This window comes from Pinus tabuliformis, chromosome 3_2, assembly GCF_031772625.1.
Source record: "Pinus tabuliformis cultivar Carrire ecotype Pingquan chromosome 3_2, CPIR1, whole genome shotgun sequence".
In the NCBI taxonomy this organism is placed as follows: domain Eukaryota; kingdom Viridiplantae; phylum Streptophyta; class Pinopsida; order Pinales; family Pinaceae; genus Pinus; species Pinus tabuliformis.
The window spans coordinates 595,201,731-595,222,297 of NC_142302.1; the positions used below are offsets into that span (position 1 = coordinate 595,201,731).

General features: G+C 36.2%; 1 protein-coding gene across 1 annotated transcript; it reads left to right on the plus strand.

Moving 5' to 3' along the window:
• Positions 1 to 691: 691 nt before the first annotated feature.
• Positions 692 to 1,739, plus strand: LOC149181987 (uncharacterized). Its single transcript, XM_089414420.1, has 2 exons — positions 692 to 1,483; positions 1,734 to 1,739. The coding sequence occupies exons 1-2, from the start codon at positions 692 to 694 to the stop codon at positions 1,737 to 1,739; spliced, it is 798 nt and encodes a 265-aa protein (XP_089270546.1).
• The last annotated feature ends 18,828 nt before the right edge of the window (positions 1,740 to 20,567 follow it).

A 20,567-nucleotide genomic window follows, 5' to 3' on the forward strand; every position in this document is an offset into this window, starting at 1 on the left:
AGACGCATGACCTTTTTGTTGGTAATTCCCCTGGGCCCTAATTCACTGTTTTGTTTCACTGGCACTGGCCCCCTACAATAAAAACTTATAAATGACCTCTCCTTGTAACAACTGTTATATTGTTTAGTTTTGGATTTTTGTTGTAAAATTTCATTTGTTGGATTAGTTAATTGAATTTGTTAAAGATGTATTTTTATAGTTTTATTAAATGATTTATTTAGATTTATTTTTAGTGTTTGGGATTTTCAGTAGAGTAACAATGCAATATTATTTTTTTAATATGGTTTAATTTGATGAAATGAAATTCATATATACTAAATACTTTATTTTTTTTATATAGGTATTATATATCAAAAATGTCTTCAAAAAAAGGAAATCAACTTTCTATCAAATTTTTTTTGGATGGTCTAATACATCTCAAGCTTCATTGCCTGATAAAGAAGATCATGATTTTGATCTAAATGAAGATTTAGATGTCTTGGGGCATAATGAAGAATATGATATGTTGCAGCATAATGAAAAAAGTGATGAAGAATTTCACCACGGAGAACCTACCACCCAAAAAAAAAGAAAAATGAAAGTAAAAAGAGAGTTTCGTGATCAGTGGAAAACTAAGTATAAGTGGTTGAGAGAGGCAAAGCATGAAGGAAAAACAGTTATGAAATGCATATATTGTGAAATGCATAAGGCAATGGGGCCATGGGGAATTGGGACTGGTTGCTCTACATTGCAGCATGATTCTATAATTGTTCATGCTAATTCAAGCATTCATAAACTCTCACACGCAAAGTGGATATGTGGAAATGAGAAGAAGGCGAAGTCTATTACAGAACATATTGCATGCATTGATGATATGAACAAAGAAAGAGTCATCACTACTATGAAATTAGTATATTGGATGGTACAAGAGGATCTACCACTTTCAAAATATGAATCTCTTTGTTTGTTTACAATGTCTTTACACACGCCTAATATGCCAAAGAACAAAGAGTACACATCATATACAAATCACATGGCTGCAAAAGAGTTCCTTTTTGCTATATCTCAGTACCTTGAAGAGCTACAAACTTCCAAAATGCTAGATAGCCCTTTTTTTTCATTGATGTTAGATGAAAGTACAGACCGTAGTTTAGAAAAACATCTTGTGGTTTATGCCATGTTTTTAAACTCAAAAGGATTGGGTCCTCCAATTTCACAGTTTTTAAAGCTCATAAATGTTTGCGATGGAAGAGGGAAAACAACTTATGATGCAATCAAACATTTAATGGAATCAAGGGGCCTTTCAACAGAAAGATTGATAGGAGTTTCCACAGATGGCGCTTCTTCAATGGTTGGTATTGAAAATGGTTTTATCACTTTCTTGAAGAAAGATGTACCTAATCTTGTAGGTGTTCATTGCATTGCTCATCGTGAAGCCTTAGCTGCATCAGATGCTTCAAAAAAAATACCTGAATTATTATTTGTTGAGAAAATAGCAAATAAGGTATATTCTTGGCTGGAAAATTCTACGAAAAGAAATAGTCAACTTATTGCTCTACAGGAACTTATGCAACTTGAAACTCTTCAAGCTCTTCAAATCCATGGAGTTAGATGGCTTTCAAGGGGACAAGTCATTGGAAGACTTGTTGCACTTATGCCTCCCATATTAACATTGTGGAAAAATGAAAGAAAAGACTCATGGTATGATAAGGCAAAAATCTTTTCAGTACAATTTTGTTTACATATGCTTGCAGATATAATGTGTGAATTAAACAAGTTGAACAAGCAATTCCAAGAAGAGTACATTGATGTCAGCTCTTTAGGGGCAGCCATAGATGTCACGGTAAACACTTTGAAAAGGTGGTTTTTAAGAAGCGACACATTTGCAGATGGCACATGTTATTTATCTAAATTTATAGATGCCTCTAAATTTGGCTTTTTAGAAATTTGTGATAAGGAGGGGCTTGTTCACAAGCATGAATTACGATTTGTATCAATTCCACATGCATATGATGATTGTGTTGATATACAAAAACAATCATGGAAACCGTGTATTGAAGGTTCAATAGAAAGTTGCAAACAACTTGCAAAAGATTATGTTCAAGCTCTTGTAGAGAATTTGAACGGAAGATTCCCTGATCTTGCATTTTTCAACTCAGCAAAATTGTTTAGCCCTTGCCATTATTTAGAGGATGTTCATGGCAGAGAACGAAATTCAAAGCGTTGGCTCGAAAAGATTTTTCAACACTTACAACATCCTTATTATCAAAGTGAAGAAAACAAAACTACATTTGATTTTGAGGCTTGTTTGAAAGAGTTGCATCCATTTGTTGACACTCTTCGTGTTAATTGCGAGGGATCATCTATGAAAGATGCATGGAGGATTTTTTATGTTACAAGGTTGCATACAAATTTTCCTCACATGTCAAAATTATGGCAGGCGATACTTACTATTCCTGCAAGTACAGTTGCTTGTGAGAGAGGATTCTCAAGACAAAACATAATAAAGGATGTCCGAAGAACAAAGCTATCATTAGTTGCATTGGATGCCTTGATGCGGGTGTCTCTAACAGGGCTTGATTCATCTATGGTGGAATGGGATAGGGTATTTGACATCTGGAAAGATGCTAAAGAAAGGAGAATCTTAAATATTTAAAGTTTTTGCTTTTATTTTTATGTTTGTAATAGTGGTGTTTTGACAATTACCTCTTTTGGTGAAACTGTCCAAAATTTAGTTTGTGTACATGGTGATATTGAATCTACTTTTTGAACATTTACATAGTTCATGCACATTATGTTTTTGGTTTCTCTGCCGGGGACTGCACAGCATCACCAGCTTTATCTGTCTATGAAGGCAAATAGGCCCGAGTACTACGGCGTTCACGAGTGCCATTTTGATTGACACTTGTTATCGACTGTCTCTGTAGTTTTTAAATGAAAAACAATAATGACCTGTCTCTGCAGATGTAGGAGGAAAGTCTAAAGACATGTATTCCTCAGCAGATTTTTTTTTTCGTTTTAAGGCGGCGGGGTATTGAAGTGATGGTGCCGCACTATCCATGTAAACTTTGAAGGAATTGCAATCTCTGTTAACGAGGCATTTAGATGCAGAAGAAGCAGTACTACCGAGAATGAAAGGAAAACAAGGGCTAAAATACACCCCAGTCCTAAATTCATATTATATTTATATCCTAAATCTCCAATTTTTCACGGCATTTGGGTCAAATATCTATCTTCAGAGCTAACGATTCATTACAACTTTTTCTAAGTAATGTATAAATATATTTACTGCCCAAAAAAGAATCCAGCACCGAAGAAAAATGAATTACTAGGAATTGGCCGTACTGTTTACTAGTTTAGAGAAGTATTTAAGTTTAGGATTACATCTTTATGGAAATTTCGGTATAATATTTTTTTTTGAGATTTTACATCGGTTGTTTTGGGTTTATTTATTTTTGTATTCAGAAACAATTTGGAAGAGTTTTAATTAGAGCCCAACTCTATTATATGTTATGTTTTTGGTTTCTCTGTCAGGGACTGCACAACATCACCAACTTTATCTGTCTATGAAGGCAAATAGGCCCGAGTATTATGGCGTTCACGAGTGCCATTTTGATTGACACTTGTTATCGACTGTCTCTGTAGTTTTTAAATGAAAAACAATAATGACCTGTCTCTGCAGATGTAGGAGGAAAGTCTAAAGACATGTATTTATACGGCCTCAGCCTCTTCCAATGGCGCGCAATTAGCTGCCTCGCTTGATCAAAGCCTTAAGGTACTATCTCACCTGTTCCTGATAGGCTTGCTTTTAATGTGAACATTCTGATATATGTAACGTAGAGCTGTCTGATTGTCTGTGTCAATGTAAACATATGAATTTTGTTCGCTCCGGAGCAACACCACCAACACCGATAACCTTTTAACTAGTTTCTTCCCCTAATAAATGCAGTCGCTCTCTCCTTTCTCGAATGGCCCCATTTTTTTGTCATGGGTATATGTATATCTAGCTATGATATATATGTATATATAGCCATGATATATATATATATTCGACGGTGGTCATGATACTTAGTATGTGCTCCCGTCTAATTTCAACACAGAATTGAGTGGTGAGACGTAAATATGATTGAGATCTTGTAAGACTATAAGGCCATCTTTTTATGGCTTTTTGACTATCCCATATTGTTAAAAGGAGCATTTGGCCTAAATTCAAACCATAATTCATTGCAGTTGGCACGGGCCAGGAGCTGGGCGAGGTCGTTCTCCATTGAGCTGGGCTGGCCAGGTGGGTAGATCACGAGCGTGCGAGATTAGACTTTTTATTGCCCAGTAACCCCACCAGAGCAACTGTGGATTAACGCGTATTTTGGCTTTGAAGTTTTGTGATCAAAAGTTGTCATCCTCTGTGAAAAAGCCGCATACAATTGGCAGGGATTCATGATCAGCAGGTCTCAAAACAAAGTGTAGCAATGAGACCTGAGCCCAATTGTACAACAAAAAATGAAAAATTTAAACAATTATGAATACAATTTGAAATTAGATAAAACTTGTACAAATAAATTTTAAAAGTCATATGATGGGCAGTTTAAAAATAAAAATGTCATAAAAAAATTCCTTGATGGGTAGGGTCACCCGTCAAATTTAACCCCTGCTCAGGACAATCACAATGATGGCTAGAATTTCCACCTCCACATGTGACTGTAGGACGTGAACGAGTTTCAAGACCAGAGGGTGTTTCTCACACCTCCTCTTGGAATATTTGCTCATTTTCATTTTGCCCGCATTCATGAGGTGCACTATCACAGCTAAAACAAGCCAAACATAAAAAAGGGGGTTTTATAAACCCCGCAAACTTAAATCTAGGTTAAGTGCCGCCAAAATCTCGTTAACTTTTTAGGGCAAATATTGATTTTTTATTATTTGTTTTGGGTTGGGTTTGGTTAAAAATTGCTTGGGCTTATGAAAAATTAATTTTCAATTGTTTCAAATGCCGCCAAAATCTCTTTAACTTTTTAAGGAATGAAACAATGTACCATAAACAATTACGTTCACATCGAATTATTCACACAATGAAATATTATATTCCATTAAACTTTATATGGGGATATTGTAACTAATGTAGTTTTTAGTTTCGTTATTCTTAAGTTCATCTTATGAAGCTTCATAAAGTAATTATCGGAGTTTTTAATATTTATTCATATGCTCTAACCAATGTAATTTTTTATATTAGTTTACATATATTCATTACTTATTAAAAAAATGATTGGTCGAGTCATATACAGATATTATATTAATAAAATGATAAATTAAAAAGTTGTTTGATAAATTTAATTAGAAAAAAAGTCAATATAATTTCTTTTAATAGCTTATATCTTTGGTTGAAATTATAAAAATTATAAAAACCTATGTAGGAAAAAGAATGGGATTACAAATTTTAAGTGATTTCCCGAAAGAAAAATATAACACTTATATACCAATACAATTTATTTTATGATACAACATTAAAATTTTAAAAATATAAAAATATTATTTCTGGTCTAATTATTGATCTTCAACTATATTTAATTTTTTGAAATCTCTATCTCTATGGTTTATAAAGAATTTAATTTTCAATTTTTTTTAAGAATATTTGGATTTTCAATAGTTAATCATTTTTTATATTAAAAAATAAAAAATATTTAATCAATTAAAAATCATTTTAGATTATGTTTTCAAATTAAAAGTATTTTTAATATTTATCAAGAAAATCAAAGTGGCCCTTGGATGGAGTATATTTCCAATATTGTTTAATGTTCATGCATTTGAAGAATATTTCCAATTGTGTTTAGTGTTCAAGTTAATGTAATAGAATGAAGAATGATTAACCTTCTAGGAGCACAAGAGGCCATGATTATGTGACATCAATAATAAACAATGTTATTACAATATTCCAAAAGAGATCAAATAATATGCAAACAAATCAAAAGGTTAGGCATCCTTACTGACCTACAATGAGATGATCCTCCTATAAAATATAATAAAGGTATTTGCATCTCCAAAAATACATATAAAAAAAGGAAATGAGAAAAATGAGGGAAAATATAAATCTAACTAGGATATAAAACATGCCTTTGGTATTTGGTAGAAGGATATCAATCTCACACCTCACAGACATAATTGAAACCTTCCTTTGAGGTGATAATTCAAGGAGAGGATCAAACAAAGTGTGAAGAAAGTATGATTCTCGACACTCATATAAGAATTTGAGTGAAACATGTCATAGTAGGCTTGAATATAATCATTCATTGCTTACAAGCTTTGGCAATAGAATGCAACCCATTGTTATAGGTTGGGCATCTATGAAAACCATCACACAGTGTCTGGCTATGATGGCATCCTTCTTTCGTTTTTTCATCTTTGTTGAGACGTTATTGTTAGGATCAAGATGCTTGAGCCCTGCAGCTAAAACCAAAAAACTTATGACAATGTTGTTGGTGTACAATATCAGTTCTTTTGCAAATGAAGCCTACTTTTGTGCCATGTTGGCAAACTAGTGATAAGAACTGGTGCGGTAAAATATGACTACTAGACACATGACACAATATCGAATGTATTTTAGGAATATATTTTTCTTAGAGGTAAAGTAAATTACTATATCTTCAAAGTAGGGCATTTCTCTTTGGTTTTGTGCTTGAAGAAGATAAAGAGTAATTTTCAATTTTTCCACACAATTAAGGACATAGTACTCTTGAATTGATAGTTGATTAGCAAATTTACCAGTTCACTTTTATGGGTAGTTGAGGTAAAGGGATCTTTGGTTTGGTGCTTGAAGAAGATAAAGAGTAATTTTTAAATTTTCCATACAACTAAGGTATTACTTTTGAATTAATAGTTGATTAGCAACTTTACCAATTCACGTTTATGGTTAGTTGGGGTAAAGGCGTTTTTAGAAGACGTTTTTTTTTTTTTGCTTTTAGGAGTCGACAAGGGTCATCATAATTAAGGTAGGGAAGACATTATAGATAAATTTATATTTATTTTAACTTTTTCATAATTATTAGAGAGTAAAGAGGGTATAAATATATTTATAGGTGGTATTGCTGTTTTTTTTTGCAATGTTAAATTAGGTTTTAATCTATTTTTGAGGAAGATGGATTGTTTTACTATTCTCCATAATGTATTCTTCTCTTTGCAGGTATTCTTCATAATGTATTTGACTTATTTGTAAGCCTTTGAATTTAATTCCTTGTGAATGTGATAAAAGGATATAAACTTGAAGGTTCTAATAAACTCCAAAACTCTAATAATCTATTTATCCAATAAAGAAATGTTCAAGGAAGTATAAGCTTTTGGTGAATTTATAATAGCCTTTGAATCTCCTATCACCTGTAAGTTAAGATTTTTAAAGTGACACAATTAAAATGACTAATTTGTATTATTGTAGCACTTTTTAAGTAGTCATATTTTTGTTCCTAAACTAAATTCTTCATTCATGTTAGTCATTTTTAGTTGCATTACTTATTATTTAGTCGTATATTTTAACCTGAGGCTAAATTAGTCATTTATGCTAGTCGTTTTTAGTTGGGTCACTTAAGACTGCTAATTTTTGGTAGTATTTTACTTGGAAAAGTTGTGTTGACTAACTTTTTTAGTCACCTGGTCACTAATTTCATCATCTTCTACTAGTGATAGAAGTATATTCTCTCCTAGCGTCTGTACATGCCTAAAAAAAAGGTAAAAATAAGTGCTTTAAAATTTTGTTTGTTTAAAATTTTCAATTATATAATCAAATTTGTAACCAATGATTTAACATCAATTGAAAACTACACTAACCTGATCCATAAATCATGCTAGGAAAGGATGTTCTATTAGTCCATGGAAAGTATGCCAATAACGAGCATAAATGTGGTGCCACTACACTCAAATTAAGAACGATAGTCTACCTACATGGATTCGAAGGCGATACACCTAGAGTTCTAAGAGACTCTTTTGATGGATCTTTCTTTTAGGCTAAAACTAATCAATTGTGCAACACTAGACTACATGTGAGATGTGCTATCACATTGATCTTGTTAGCAAGATGATTTGAAATTTAAGGTGTCTGTGTTGCGGGGGTGGGAATAATCTTAAGATTATTTTTAATGAAACCCTACAATTATATTTATAACACACAAAGGAAAGTATATGCAGTTTTTTTAAAAGGACACATGTGTTTAAAAAACACGTATGTGGTGTAGAAGTTTCTTGTAGATTCAAACTACTAAAACAATAGACTTGAATCTACTCTACCAATTGCGGAAACAATTAACAATCATGAAATCATGAAGCATAAAAGAGAAAGAATTCAATCAACATATCACATAATGGTTTCCTGGGGAAAGCCACAGTTAAAAACCCATGCCATATGTATATAGTATTAATAAAAAAAATATGATAATATTACAATGTTTTTCTCAAGCCGGATCAACCTTTGCACTATCTCTATCTGTTCAACTGCTTCCTAGACAAGCCTTGGTCAATACTTAACCGAATTTCTTCTTTCCCAAGACCTTATTTCCTTGTGTTGTTTCCCTGGGAATTAGCCCATATTAATTAGGGAAATTCCTCATCCAAAAATACACAATACAACATAGGCCTTCTTCTGAATGCATGCACCACATGTACAATTTGGATGATTATAAAACTGATAGTACACTTCCCTTGAACTCCAATCTCAATTGGGTAACTCAAATTTCTTGTGTGCATGAGCAAATAATGGTTGATTTATTAGTTAGCTAGTTGAACACTGAAGTTGTGCCCCACTGCTAGACCTCCTAATAGTTCCTCCAATAGTTGGAACTAGTTTAACTGGAATTAACTCAGTTTAACTGAATTAACTTATTTCAAATAAAATTAAACTCAACTTGGGCTCCTAAAAATTAGGAGAAACTCTACATGACTCAAGTTTGACCCTCAAATCGAATTAACTTAGTCAACCAAGTGAAATTAACTTAGTTAACTCTTACAAGTTGTCTTGGGCTGTGGAATTACAAATTTTCTCCTATTTTAATTCAAGGGAAAATTAAACCAAGTGAAATTAACATAGTTAACTCTTACAATTTATCTCGTGATGTGGAATTACAATTTTTATCCTAAATTAATTCAATGGAAAATTAAATCAGGATTTCTTGTTTCATTTTTAACACTCCCTCTCAACAAGAAAGGGATTATCACATACCCCAATCTTGCCTCTATGGAACTCAAATTTTCCTCTTGACAGTGCCTTAGTCAATATATCCACATCATGTTCCTCTACAGGAATTACTCTAGCAACATGATCCGCCTCTGCACACAATCTCTAAGATGGTGATACCGAATGTCGATATGCTTGGATCGATCATGGAAAACTAGATTCTCAGAGAGTTTGATAAAACTCTGATTGTCACAGTAAATCACTATAGGATCCATCTTCTAACCAAATAACCCAACAAGAATATTCCTCATCCAGATAGCCTCATAAGTTGCTTGACTAGGAGACATGTAATTTTATTCTATTGAAATGAGTGCAACTGATATCTTCTTTCCAATGTACGAGGAAATTATTGTTGACAGATTCCACTCGATGTGCTCTTCGTGTCTGATGTACTCCCTGCCCAATCTGCATCTGTGAAGCCTTGTAGCTTCACTCCCTCTATCCATCTGTACCAAATACCAAACTAAGTGGTACCTATGAGGTATCTAAACACATGTTTATATGCCTTCTAATAGATTTTTGTTGGCTTAACCATTGCTTAACTAAGTTGGTTAATTTCAAAACACATGTCAAGTCGTTTGTTCACCAAGTACATAAATGAACCCACAAGTTGCCTGTAAATGGTAGCCTCTACCACCTCGCCTGAAGTAGCATATTCCTTCCTCCAACTCCATGTTAGAGGAGTCTCCATGGGTTTTCTTCTCTCCATGTGAAACTTATTTAGTATATCAATGACAAACTTTCCCTGAGAGACAAACAGTTCCCCATCTCCTTGCCAAATTTCCAAACCAAGGAAATAATGCATAAGCGCAATGTCTCTCATCTCTAATTCTCTTTCCAAGATTTTATCAGTGTCTCATCACATGTTAGAATTAAATCACTGGCATATAATACTATAACCAATAATCTACCTCCAACCACAATATGGTAAAGGTTTTCATCTGCTTCTCTTTTGGTAAGGCCCAACCTAGTGAAATAGTTGTTGATCTTGGTGTATGAAACACGAGGTACTTGATTCAATCCATACAATGCTCACTTCAGTCTGCACACATGTGACTCTTTGTTAAAGGTCTCAAATCCTTCCGACTTCTCTATGTACACCTCTTCCTCAATCACTCCATTGAGGAACGTTGTCTTCAGATCCATATGATGTATCTTCCATCTCATCTATGTTGAAAGTGCTAGAATAGATTTGATTGAAGATTACATTGCTATTGGAGCAAATTTCTCCTTGTAATCAATTCCCTCCACTTGAGAGAACCCCTTGGACATAAATCTCTCCTTGTGTTTATCGACACTCCCATCTGATGCTTGCTTCACCTTGTAGATCCACCTGGAACCTACCACAGACTTGTCCTATGACCTTGGGACAAATTCCCAAGCATTTTTCCTAATAATGGAATCATATACCTCTACCATGGCATCAACCCATACTGGTTACTGCACTTCTTCTTTGAATGAGGATGGCTCAGTCTCTACACTTTCGCTAATCAAAGCCATGTAGCCAGTGTACCGATTTGGTGACGTCCTCTATCTGGGTTGTGATGTGGGTTCTCCCACATTGTCTCTAGAATCATGAATTAATATTTTAGATTCTCCGATGCAGTTCCTTCCATCTCTCGATGTCTCTGCATGAATGGTTTCTTCCACTCTTTGCTCCTTTGCTTGTGGCTTCTCCATAACATCTTGAGGTTCTTCCTTTGGTGCTCAAAGCTCCTCAACTTCATGCAACTGAAGCTCCCACTCAAGGGAACATCTCATGGCCTTCTCTTCATTGAACTTCACATCTCTATAAACAATTTTCATCCTGTGAGATGGAAGGTACACTCGATAGTTATGAGGTGTATTAATTTACCCCACAAATATGCCCAAATCTACTGTCTGTTCTATCTTTCTCCTTCCATCCTTGAAAACATGATAGTAAACTGATGAACCAAAGATCCTAAAGTCTGCCACATCTAGTTTCATACCTGAAAAATCTTCTTCTAGTGTGCTCATCCCGAGAATCCTATAACTCTTTTTTTGTGCATATACCATTTTGTTGCATGCTTCAGCCCACAAGTGCAACGATAGGCTCTGACCATGCAACATCACTCGCACAACTCCCACAATAATTTTTTTCTCCCTTTGAGAAACCCCATTCTGTTGTGGGTTATGGAGTGATATTAACTCCCATCAAATGCCTTATGATGCATAGAATTTATTGAACTCATTCGACACATATTCTCCACTGTTATCGCTCCTGAGAGCCTTCACTTTTTTTCCTATGTCTTTATCAACAAGTGTTTTAAATTCACAAAATTTTGAGAATGTCCAGTCTTTCTTCTACATGAAGAATATCCAACACTTACATGAGAAATATTATACAAATATCACGTATTAAATGTGCTTGGCGATGGAGGCTGTCGATAATGGTCCATAAACATGTGAGTGAACTAATTCAATGATCACTTATGCTCAATTTTCCTAATATACTTGGATTTGGTGTACTTACCTAATATACACCCTTTTCATGTATCTCTCTACTCTAGTGCATCCTTGGGAAGTCCTGTACAAATCTGCAGCATGATATTCAAAGCTCCATGGTGAAAATGGCCCAATCTTCTATGCCATAATTCACCGATGTCTCAACTATGCACGTTCTCTGCTTTGTGCTCAATGCTACACAATATTCTACATCTAATTTTTAGAGGTTCTTCACCCAAACCCCTGAACCACTTCACTTGGCCTTTGGTGATATGTCTAAGGAAATCCATCCTTTTGCTAAATATCACATTGTATCCATGGTCTTCCAACATAGCAATTGAAACTAAATTATTCTTCAGAATCGTAACATACATGCCATCTTTGAATATTAGAGGAGAGCCAAACTCCCTCTGAAAAGTAATTGTACCGATACCAATTGCATTATTCCTCCCGTCATCTCCCATCTCGATGTGAATATGGTGGTCCTTCTCCTCCAAGTCACTGAAAAATTATTTATTCCCCGTCATATGGAATGAGGCTCCACTATCCAGATACCACACACTACCCATCACCGATGTCACCGTGCATTAAATGAGGGTGAAATCTAACTCGAATTGTGAAGCTAGAGCTTCACCTGTGGCTCCTCTTGAGGTCTTCTTGTCGGCCATTTTGTGCAAACACTTCTTGGCATAGTGTCCCGGCTCATGGCAATGAAAAATTGTAATCTTCAAAAAGTATTCCTTCTTACCCACCTGACCAAAATATCCTTTCGGTTGGAATTTATTTCCTTTCCATTTATTTTCATTTCTATCCAAGGCACAATTATCCTCATTGTTAGGGCCTAAATCTACCTCAAGCTGAGAAAGGCAGGTCTAGGGTAACATCAAACCATGCTAAACCTGGTAGCTAGCCCTACTAGGTCAGGAGAGGGCTCTCTCCTTGTCAATCTCAGGAAAATATAGCAAATGAGGCTTGAGATGACTGATATAAAGACTAATTTTAGGCTAGGTATATGCTTAGAGGAGTTTGATTAAGTTTTATGGTGGTTCGCTAGATCAAATGTGAAAGGCAGTTTTGGGTCCGGGGAATGGACTCAGTCTTGTAGAGATTTCTGTGGGGCGAGGTAGGAAAATGCTTTAGTACTTTGAATTAAGTGAAATGGAGAGTCTTAAGACAGGTTAGGAGTTGGAGAGGGCATGAATGTGTCATGAGTCCTCTACAAACAATAGAAAACATATAAAATTAAACAAACCCTAAGGTAGAGCACTGAAACATCATTGAATTCCACCTTTATACTTGATTCATTTAGTTAAGCTGAAAAAAGAGAGATGATGGTAAACATAAACACATGTAAACTTGAATCACATAAGGAAAAACAATACTAAATCACCTTGCCACAAGAATCCCACAAAATGCTGCAAACCCTGATCTATTCCTTTGCCAAACTACAGAGATGAATGTACAATAATGCTCAAAGCATGCACAAGAGTCCAACCTTTACAAATGACTGAAAAACTACTAGATATAGGCAAAAAAAAACTCATGCTAGGCTTTAGGGGTTGAATTCATGAGTTTAGGAGCTGTTTCAACAAGATCTAAACTAAGAACTAAAAAGTAGGCAGTGGAACAGCTTGCCTCTAAAACATAGGAAACTGATTCATTTAGTTCAAAACTACCTTTTCATGATGTATCTACCTCCATGAGTGAATTTTCAAAATTTTTACATCAAAGTCCATCAAGTTACATCCATTTACATCATTAGTTTGACCATGAGAGAGATAAAAGTCAAACTGACAAAAAAACTAGGCGAAAAACAAAGTTTTTGGCAAAAAATGACAATTTTCCATCCTGTGCGCCGCGCCACTGTCTCTGTGCATAGTGCCTTTTTGTGGCTGATTTTGGAGGCCTTCCTGTGCACCAAATTTTCTCCAAGTGGGATTGTTGGAAATTTCTATCTATCTACTTTCCAGAACAGGTGGCATTTCTGAATTTGGTGCCGATTTTCCCCTCCAAAAGTGAGTTCTCCCAATGCTGCTTCCTGTGTGGCCAAAAAGGGGCAGAAAGGGCATTTTTGAGGTGTTTTTGACCCTTTTGGAAGCTAAAAACTTCACAAAACTTTCTGGCCATTTTTGGGCATTCATAATTTTTCATGAAGAATCCAAAAATGTTGAGTTTTCCTTTAGAGGAGGTCCCTAGCAAAAGCGAGTGCCAGGTGGGACTACGCACCATGCAAAAAAATCTGTGTTTTGCTTCAAAATATCAAAATTGACAAAAAGTGTGCCAAAGCTCTTGAAATTTGGGCTGAGTGACCTGCATCAAGTGTTGTGTTGGGCTAAGGAAGCCCCAGCCAAAATCTTGAGCTTGTCTTGCTCTTTCTTCCTCCTTAAAGTTTTCCTCAACTTGGCTTTCAATTTTCTTATTCTTACTTTGCAAACTTTGTTTCTTGCCAAATAGTGATAGTCCATGTGCCTCAACATATTTTTCTCTTTGTTGGCCTTCTCCAACATCTTCTCCAAGTGCATGTTTTTCCTCTCAAGCCAAGATTCACGATCAGCTTCAATCTCTTGCTCTAGTGGTGTCAATTTGATTTTCCTCCTCTTTGTTGCTTGCTGGTTTTCTCTTATGTTTTGCAACTCCATGATTGTCTACTGGTCTTCCAACTACTTTTTCCTTTGCTCAAGATAGTTTATTACCCACTTGGCTCTTTCTAGGTTAAGAGGCAAGTCATGAATGTCAACTTGCTGTTCCTGGATGATCTTTTTGAGTTTTGAGATTTGGGAGCCCAAATCAGTGTCATCATCCTGAATGAGAATGAAATCTCTCGCTTGACCTTCAGAAGGCCCCTCATCATGCACTGGTTGTTTCCCTTTGTCTTGTACCTACTTTGTTGTTGAAGGAAACGAGACCCCTTCCACCCCCGTTGGAGATAGTACTCGTTTTGCAGCTACAAATAATCTCCTTGTGCCCTTTTGATAAGTGAAAAATACTGGCACACTGGTTGTTTGAGTCTCATGCACTTCTTGCTGATGTGAAGGCCTTCCTGCCTCATGAAAAACTAATGGGGTCACTTGAGGACTTGTGAAAACCTCATGTGAAATGAAAGCATCCCATGTAATATTCAACAAGCTCAGCTGATGAAAAACCACAATCTTGATCAATGCAAAGTGATAAATGCTATTGTGCTGCTGATAAGGAGGTTCCTTTGCACCAATGTGGTCATTTTCTCAATATTCCGGCACATGAAATACTGGATGTTCATCATCCTCACTCTAGTAAAATGCATCAATAATCTGACATGATAGGTGTACAAGCGAGAAAATCTGCCTTCACAGCTGAAGTATTTGATTATGAGTTTCATAAGTGGAGCATATGTGTCCTGTAGGTATCTGAAAGGGAAGACCCTACTGATTTGCTTCTGATAGCCAGCCTTGATATAAGGCTCATAATGCTCTTTGTCCACCAGCTGTCCCTTGTTCCACTGTTCACCCACATTCGGAATACCTGTTGCTTCAGCTATAGTTTCAGGTGTCAAAGTGAATGTAACACCTGCCAAATTGACCTAGCCATTATGAAGATGGAGCACAAATAATATAGCAAGCTCATAATGGTATTTGACTCTTTCCACCATCTCACAAAACTGGTAGCAAGACTGGTGTTTGAAACATGCTATAGCAAGAGGGCAGGCCAATAGCTCAGTAAGTGTGGTGGGCTCCTCCCGGATGTGTTTTCCTCCCTTGTGAGGTTTTCTAGGTGCATGAATTTCTTGGGAGGAATCACTTACTATTTCTTCATCTCTTTCATAAGGTGAATCTGTCTCCATGTTTGCCACTGTTTGATGTTCAGTGATGAGTATGAAGAGATTTTATATCAAGAATAGGTGTTTGCTGTTTGATGAATGGGATAGATGAGTAGGACTGATGAGTGAGGGATTTGATGCTGGATGTAGGGTTTTAAGGAGCGATAGGGTTTGGGGATGCAAATTAGGATTTGGGAGTAGTGGAAATTTGTATTAGGGTTCTAGGGTTTTGGGGATAGGGGGGTAGGATGAGTGTGAATGAGAGAGGGAAGGGTAAATGAAATTTGGGAAGTGTAATGTAGGGGAATGAAAATGATATAGGGGAGCAAAACTACAACAATGACAATTTTTGAAAACCTAGACAGTTTTTGTAGTGCAACTATGCAACAAATTAGGGTTTTATCTTTCACCTATTAGAACACCATGAAGGAGGATCAAATCTCTTGAAATGGAACTTAGGAATTCTTACTTACTTGTAATAATTAATATTGCAAAGTTTTAAAGCTTGAGCAAGTTGATTAGATGAAATTTTGGCTTGGCAAACTGGTGCGCTGTGCCAACAGCCAGGTGCATAGTGCCTTTTTGCAGACCAGTTTTGGAGGCCTTCCCTGTGTCCAAATTGGGTGTAAGATAGCTTTTTGGAAATATTATCAAGTCTAATTTCCAACACAACTTGAATTTTTCAATTTGGAATTCATTTTCCTTGTCAAAAGTCAAATCTCCCAAGACTGGTCAAAATGTGCAAAATGAGGTTGTCTAAAGGCAGAGTGTTGTTGTAGTTAATTTTTGAAGGTCTTCCTCAACTAAAAATTGAGCTCATGATAGCTCATTGGAAATATCTTTGTGTCTATCTATCATTTAACTCATCAAGCAAGTCATTTGGCCAACCAAGCTAGAAGAAAGCTTGATTTTCCCAAGGCCACTCCAGAAGTGCATCAATTCTCTTGAGGCAATTGTATTTTTGACATTTCTCTAAAACCATGACACCTTTGTAAAAAGTGAAAGAGGTTTTTCTTCCTTGGACTATTTTGGACGAAACCCTTTCTTATGTTTTCCAAATTCATGTTTTCTTGCTCAAAAGCATCATTTGAGTAAGACCTACCCCGATGTGTGGAACAGGGGATTTGTCGAAATGAAGTGAAATGAAAGGGAAAAGGGGATTCTAAATTCTTGAGAAAATTTTTGGAAGTAGGGAGAGATGTTAGGAAATAGGGGAAAGTGGAATTTCAAAGATTGAATGAGGGGAAGGGGTCCAAAAGGGCTAAACACATGCCCAACCTAGAAAATTGTCAAATTGTAGCAAGAAACTAGGATTTGTGCGAAAATGAGAAATTTGAGGGATATTAGTGATGGGAAGTGTTTAATAAGGTACATTAAGGATAGGGGAAGGTGTATGAACATCAGGATATAGTTTTTGTTGATGATTTGACCATCTAAGAGAAATTACCTTCAAAACCCTAGGAGAGGGAAATGAACCTTACCTAGGCACAACTGAAGCATGAACAAGGTGTAAAATGACCCATTGGAACCTGACATGATGATGAAAACCCTCCGAATGATAGTACACTTAGCTGAATGGTCACATGGGCCGACATTTGGACAACTTTGAAAGGAGTGAAAAAAAACCCTAGAGCTAATACCTAGTAACCAAATTTTACTTGAAGATTCTCTGAAATGACAAAATTTGACTATAACACTCTGAGACCACTTTGTAAGAGCATATTTGATCATTGGAGGAAGGCTGCAAAGACTGACACTAACATTGGCTCCAATGGGGATGGTAGCTCCTTGGAGGTGCCAAGAACCGCAAATCTTTGGGAGAGCAGACAAGTGCCTTATCCATTGGGCAATGGAGTCAAAAACTCAAGCTGAAATTACATGACTGAATACTGATGACTCAAAAACACCAACTGACTGAAATTGACTCAATACTAAAACACAACTGACAAACTGGACAATATGCTCAAAATGGAGCTTATTCAATAAAACCTACTCTAGCCGTTCCATTCATCATCTGATCAAGTGAAATGAAACAACCAATGCAACCAAGTAAGTATTCCAGCTACTGTTTGAATTCTCCACAAGTGCTTTCTTATGAACAACAAGAGAGAACTACTGAAAGGCAACTCCCATGAAAACTTGTGAACAAATCCGTTGAATACTATGGATTCTCTATCCGCCTCCAAAAACACTGCATAAGGATCTTGAAATTCATGCACACTTAGACTTAGCTCATCCAATGGATTAATTTTCTTCTGCTTGTACCATGAATGCAAACTTTCATCTGAGCTTTGTGACGAGACTCCTGCTGAAAATGACAAACAAACCGGCTGCTAGATCAAGTTTGTATCAGTGCATGTTTCAATCTCATAGGTAGCTAATGGGGAAGGACTTTGACTACAGACCTCATCCAAAACATCAGCTATTGGATCATGAAAAACTTGAAAAGACTGCTGCAACCCATTTTCAATTGGTTCCGATGAGATTACATGATTTCCTACAGGCTGCTCATTTGAAGATATATTATGCAAATTTTCCTTCAAAAACTGAAATGATTCAAAACAGAAAGGTACGGAATCATCTTGCATCATTTGATCATATGGTCCAGCTTCCATGTCGTCATTTACAATTTGACAAACAAAGGAATTTTGGGGCTGCAACTCTAGATATGAAAAATCTTGAACAAGGTTTTCATTGCCCTAAAGATGGTCCAGATCAAGACTTGTCGACGATTGTTTTCTGATTGCATGAAAGTTGTCTCTGATAAATTGAAACAAAGCAAAACAAAAAGGCAAAGATCCTTCACTTACTTCAAAATTTACTACACTTTCCTCCTCACTTCAATGGCTGATATGCAACAGCTGATCATTGTGTTCGAGCTGCTGAAAATGAACCTCCTCCTTCCACAAACTAGCTGCTGATTTGTTTAAAAGATTAGCTTCTGTTTGGAGAAAATAATCATCATCACACTGATCAAACTGAGGCAAATCATCAGTATAAAACACATCATCAGCATACATGTCATATCAACTGATCTCTGTTCTCCAAGATGATCTACAAAACAATCATTATCAGATCTATTACAACTGGGATAAGAAATAAGATGTTTTGGATCAGCAACTTGTTCTTCTTCATCAGCGAGCCATGGTCTTGAACATCATACTCATTCCTTATAGTGATCTTTTGAATCATCTCTTCCACTCCACTTACCAAAATGTCGAGATTTACCTCTAAAGATGTCGATTACTTTGGATATATGTTCCTCACCTCTTCTTCCTTCAACTTTTCCCTTCTAATCAGCAAATGAGCCTCTACATCTACTGCACTGTTTTGAATTTCTTCAAGTGTTGCAAGGTTCCTTTCTCTCATCTGAAACTCCATTTCCAGATCAAAGGCACCCAGGTAGTGCAAGAGAGCGGATCCAGGAGGAGGTCTTATATTAACCAGCATTGAAAAGTAGACTTGATTAAATCTGGCAGAAAATTGTTGTACTGTCTCCCCTGATAGTATTTTCAGCTGGTTATACTCTTCTATAATCAAGAAAGGGTTCTGTCTGACCACCCACCTAGCGAGGAAAACTTTGACGAACTACTGGAAATCTGAAATGCTCGCATCAGGCAGGGTTTTGAGCCAAATCTTGAATTTGCCTTGCAAAGAAAGAGCAAAAAGCCTAATACTGACATCTTCTTCATCAACTTCAAAAAGGTCGAGAAAAGACTCAAAATTAAATACATGTCTCTCATAAGTGATGTTGTCGTGTTCACCATCAAACTTGGTAGATAGAGGTAATGATTTTTAGGGAAAGCATGTGATATAGGAGGTAAAATCAGAGGAATTTTACAAGGTATATGGGTATGTACAGAAGGTGTAGAATTAGTCTTGGTCTCTCGAAGCTCATGAGTTTGAAGACAGTCATCACAAGCTTTAGAAAAAGGGTCTTGATCAAGCTCAAAGGCATGCAAATCTTTGGTATTCACAATCTTCAAAAGGAAGGAATCAAATGCAGGCCAAGGATCCTTTCTCGAACACAATATACTTTGTAAAAACTTCTTAACATTATCAGGAAATGAGAAGAAATAATTTATAACAAAGAACATAATGTCTTGGATAAAATTCCAACTTGAATACCTAATTTTTCCATATTGACCTTTCATGTTTCTGCTGGTCGGGTTCATCCTCCAGTGGAGTCCTTGGATCTGATCTCGAAAATGATTTGGAGTCACCGGGTGAATGATTTCAGCCTTTCCGGTGTATGATCGTTGTCCACCATCAACAATCAGATCGAAACTTGATACATGTACTTGGGCAATTTGCAAGTCAGATGTTCAGTTTATAAAACTAAACCAGAGATTGACTGAAGCAGCATTCATCTACTTATGCACTCGCAAAGCAAGAGCAGTTCGAAGGCTACCTTGCTAACTTCAGGCTCCGTCTGAGCAAATAACACTAACCAGCAAATAATCTTTTCTTCCCTAGTATGGTCGCCACTATGTTAGGGCCTAAATCTACCTCAGGCTGAGAAAGGCAGGTCTAGGGTAACATCAAACCATGCTTAACCTCGTAGCTAGACATACCAGGTTGGGAGAGGGCTCTCTCCTTGTCAATCTCAGGAAAATATAGCAAATGAGGCTTGAGATGACTGATATAAAGACTAATTTTAGGCTAGGTATATGCTTATAGGAGTTTTATTGAGATTTATGGTGGTTTGTTTGATCAAATGCGAAAGGCAGTTTTGGGTCCACGAAATGGACTCAATCTTGTAGAGATTTCTGTGGGCGAGGTAGGAAAATGATTTAGTACTTTGAATTACGTGAAATGGAGAGTCTTAAGACTGGTGAGGAGTTGGATAGGGCATGAATGTTTCATGCGTCCTCTGCAAACAGTAGAAAACATATAAAACTAAACAAACCCTAAGGTAGAGCACTGCAACATCAATGAATTCCACCTTTATACTTGATTCATTTAGTTAAGCTAAAAAGAGAGAGATGATGGCACACATAAACACATGTAAACTTGAATCACATAAGGAAAAACAATACTAAATCATCTTGCCACAAGAATCCCACAAAATGCTACAAACCCTGGTCTATTCCATTGCCAAACTGCAAAGATGAA

What these genes read in the sequence shown, in the direction of transcription:
- LOC149181987 (XM_089414420.1), top strand. Translation starts at nt 692, where the DNA reads ATGGGGCCATGGGGAATTGGGACTGGTTGCTCTACATTGCAGCATGAT.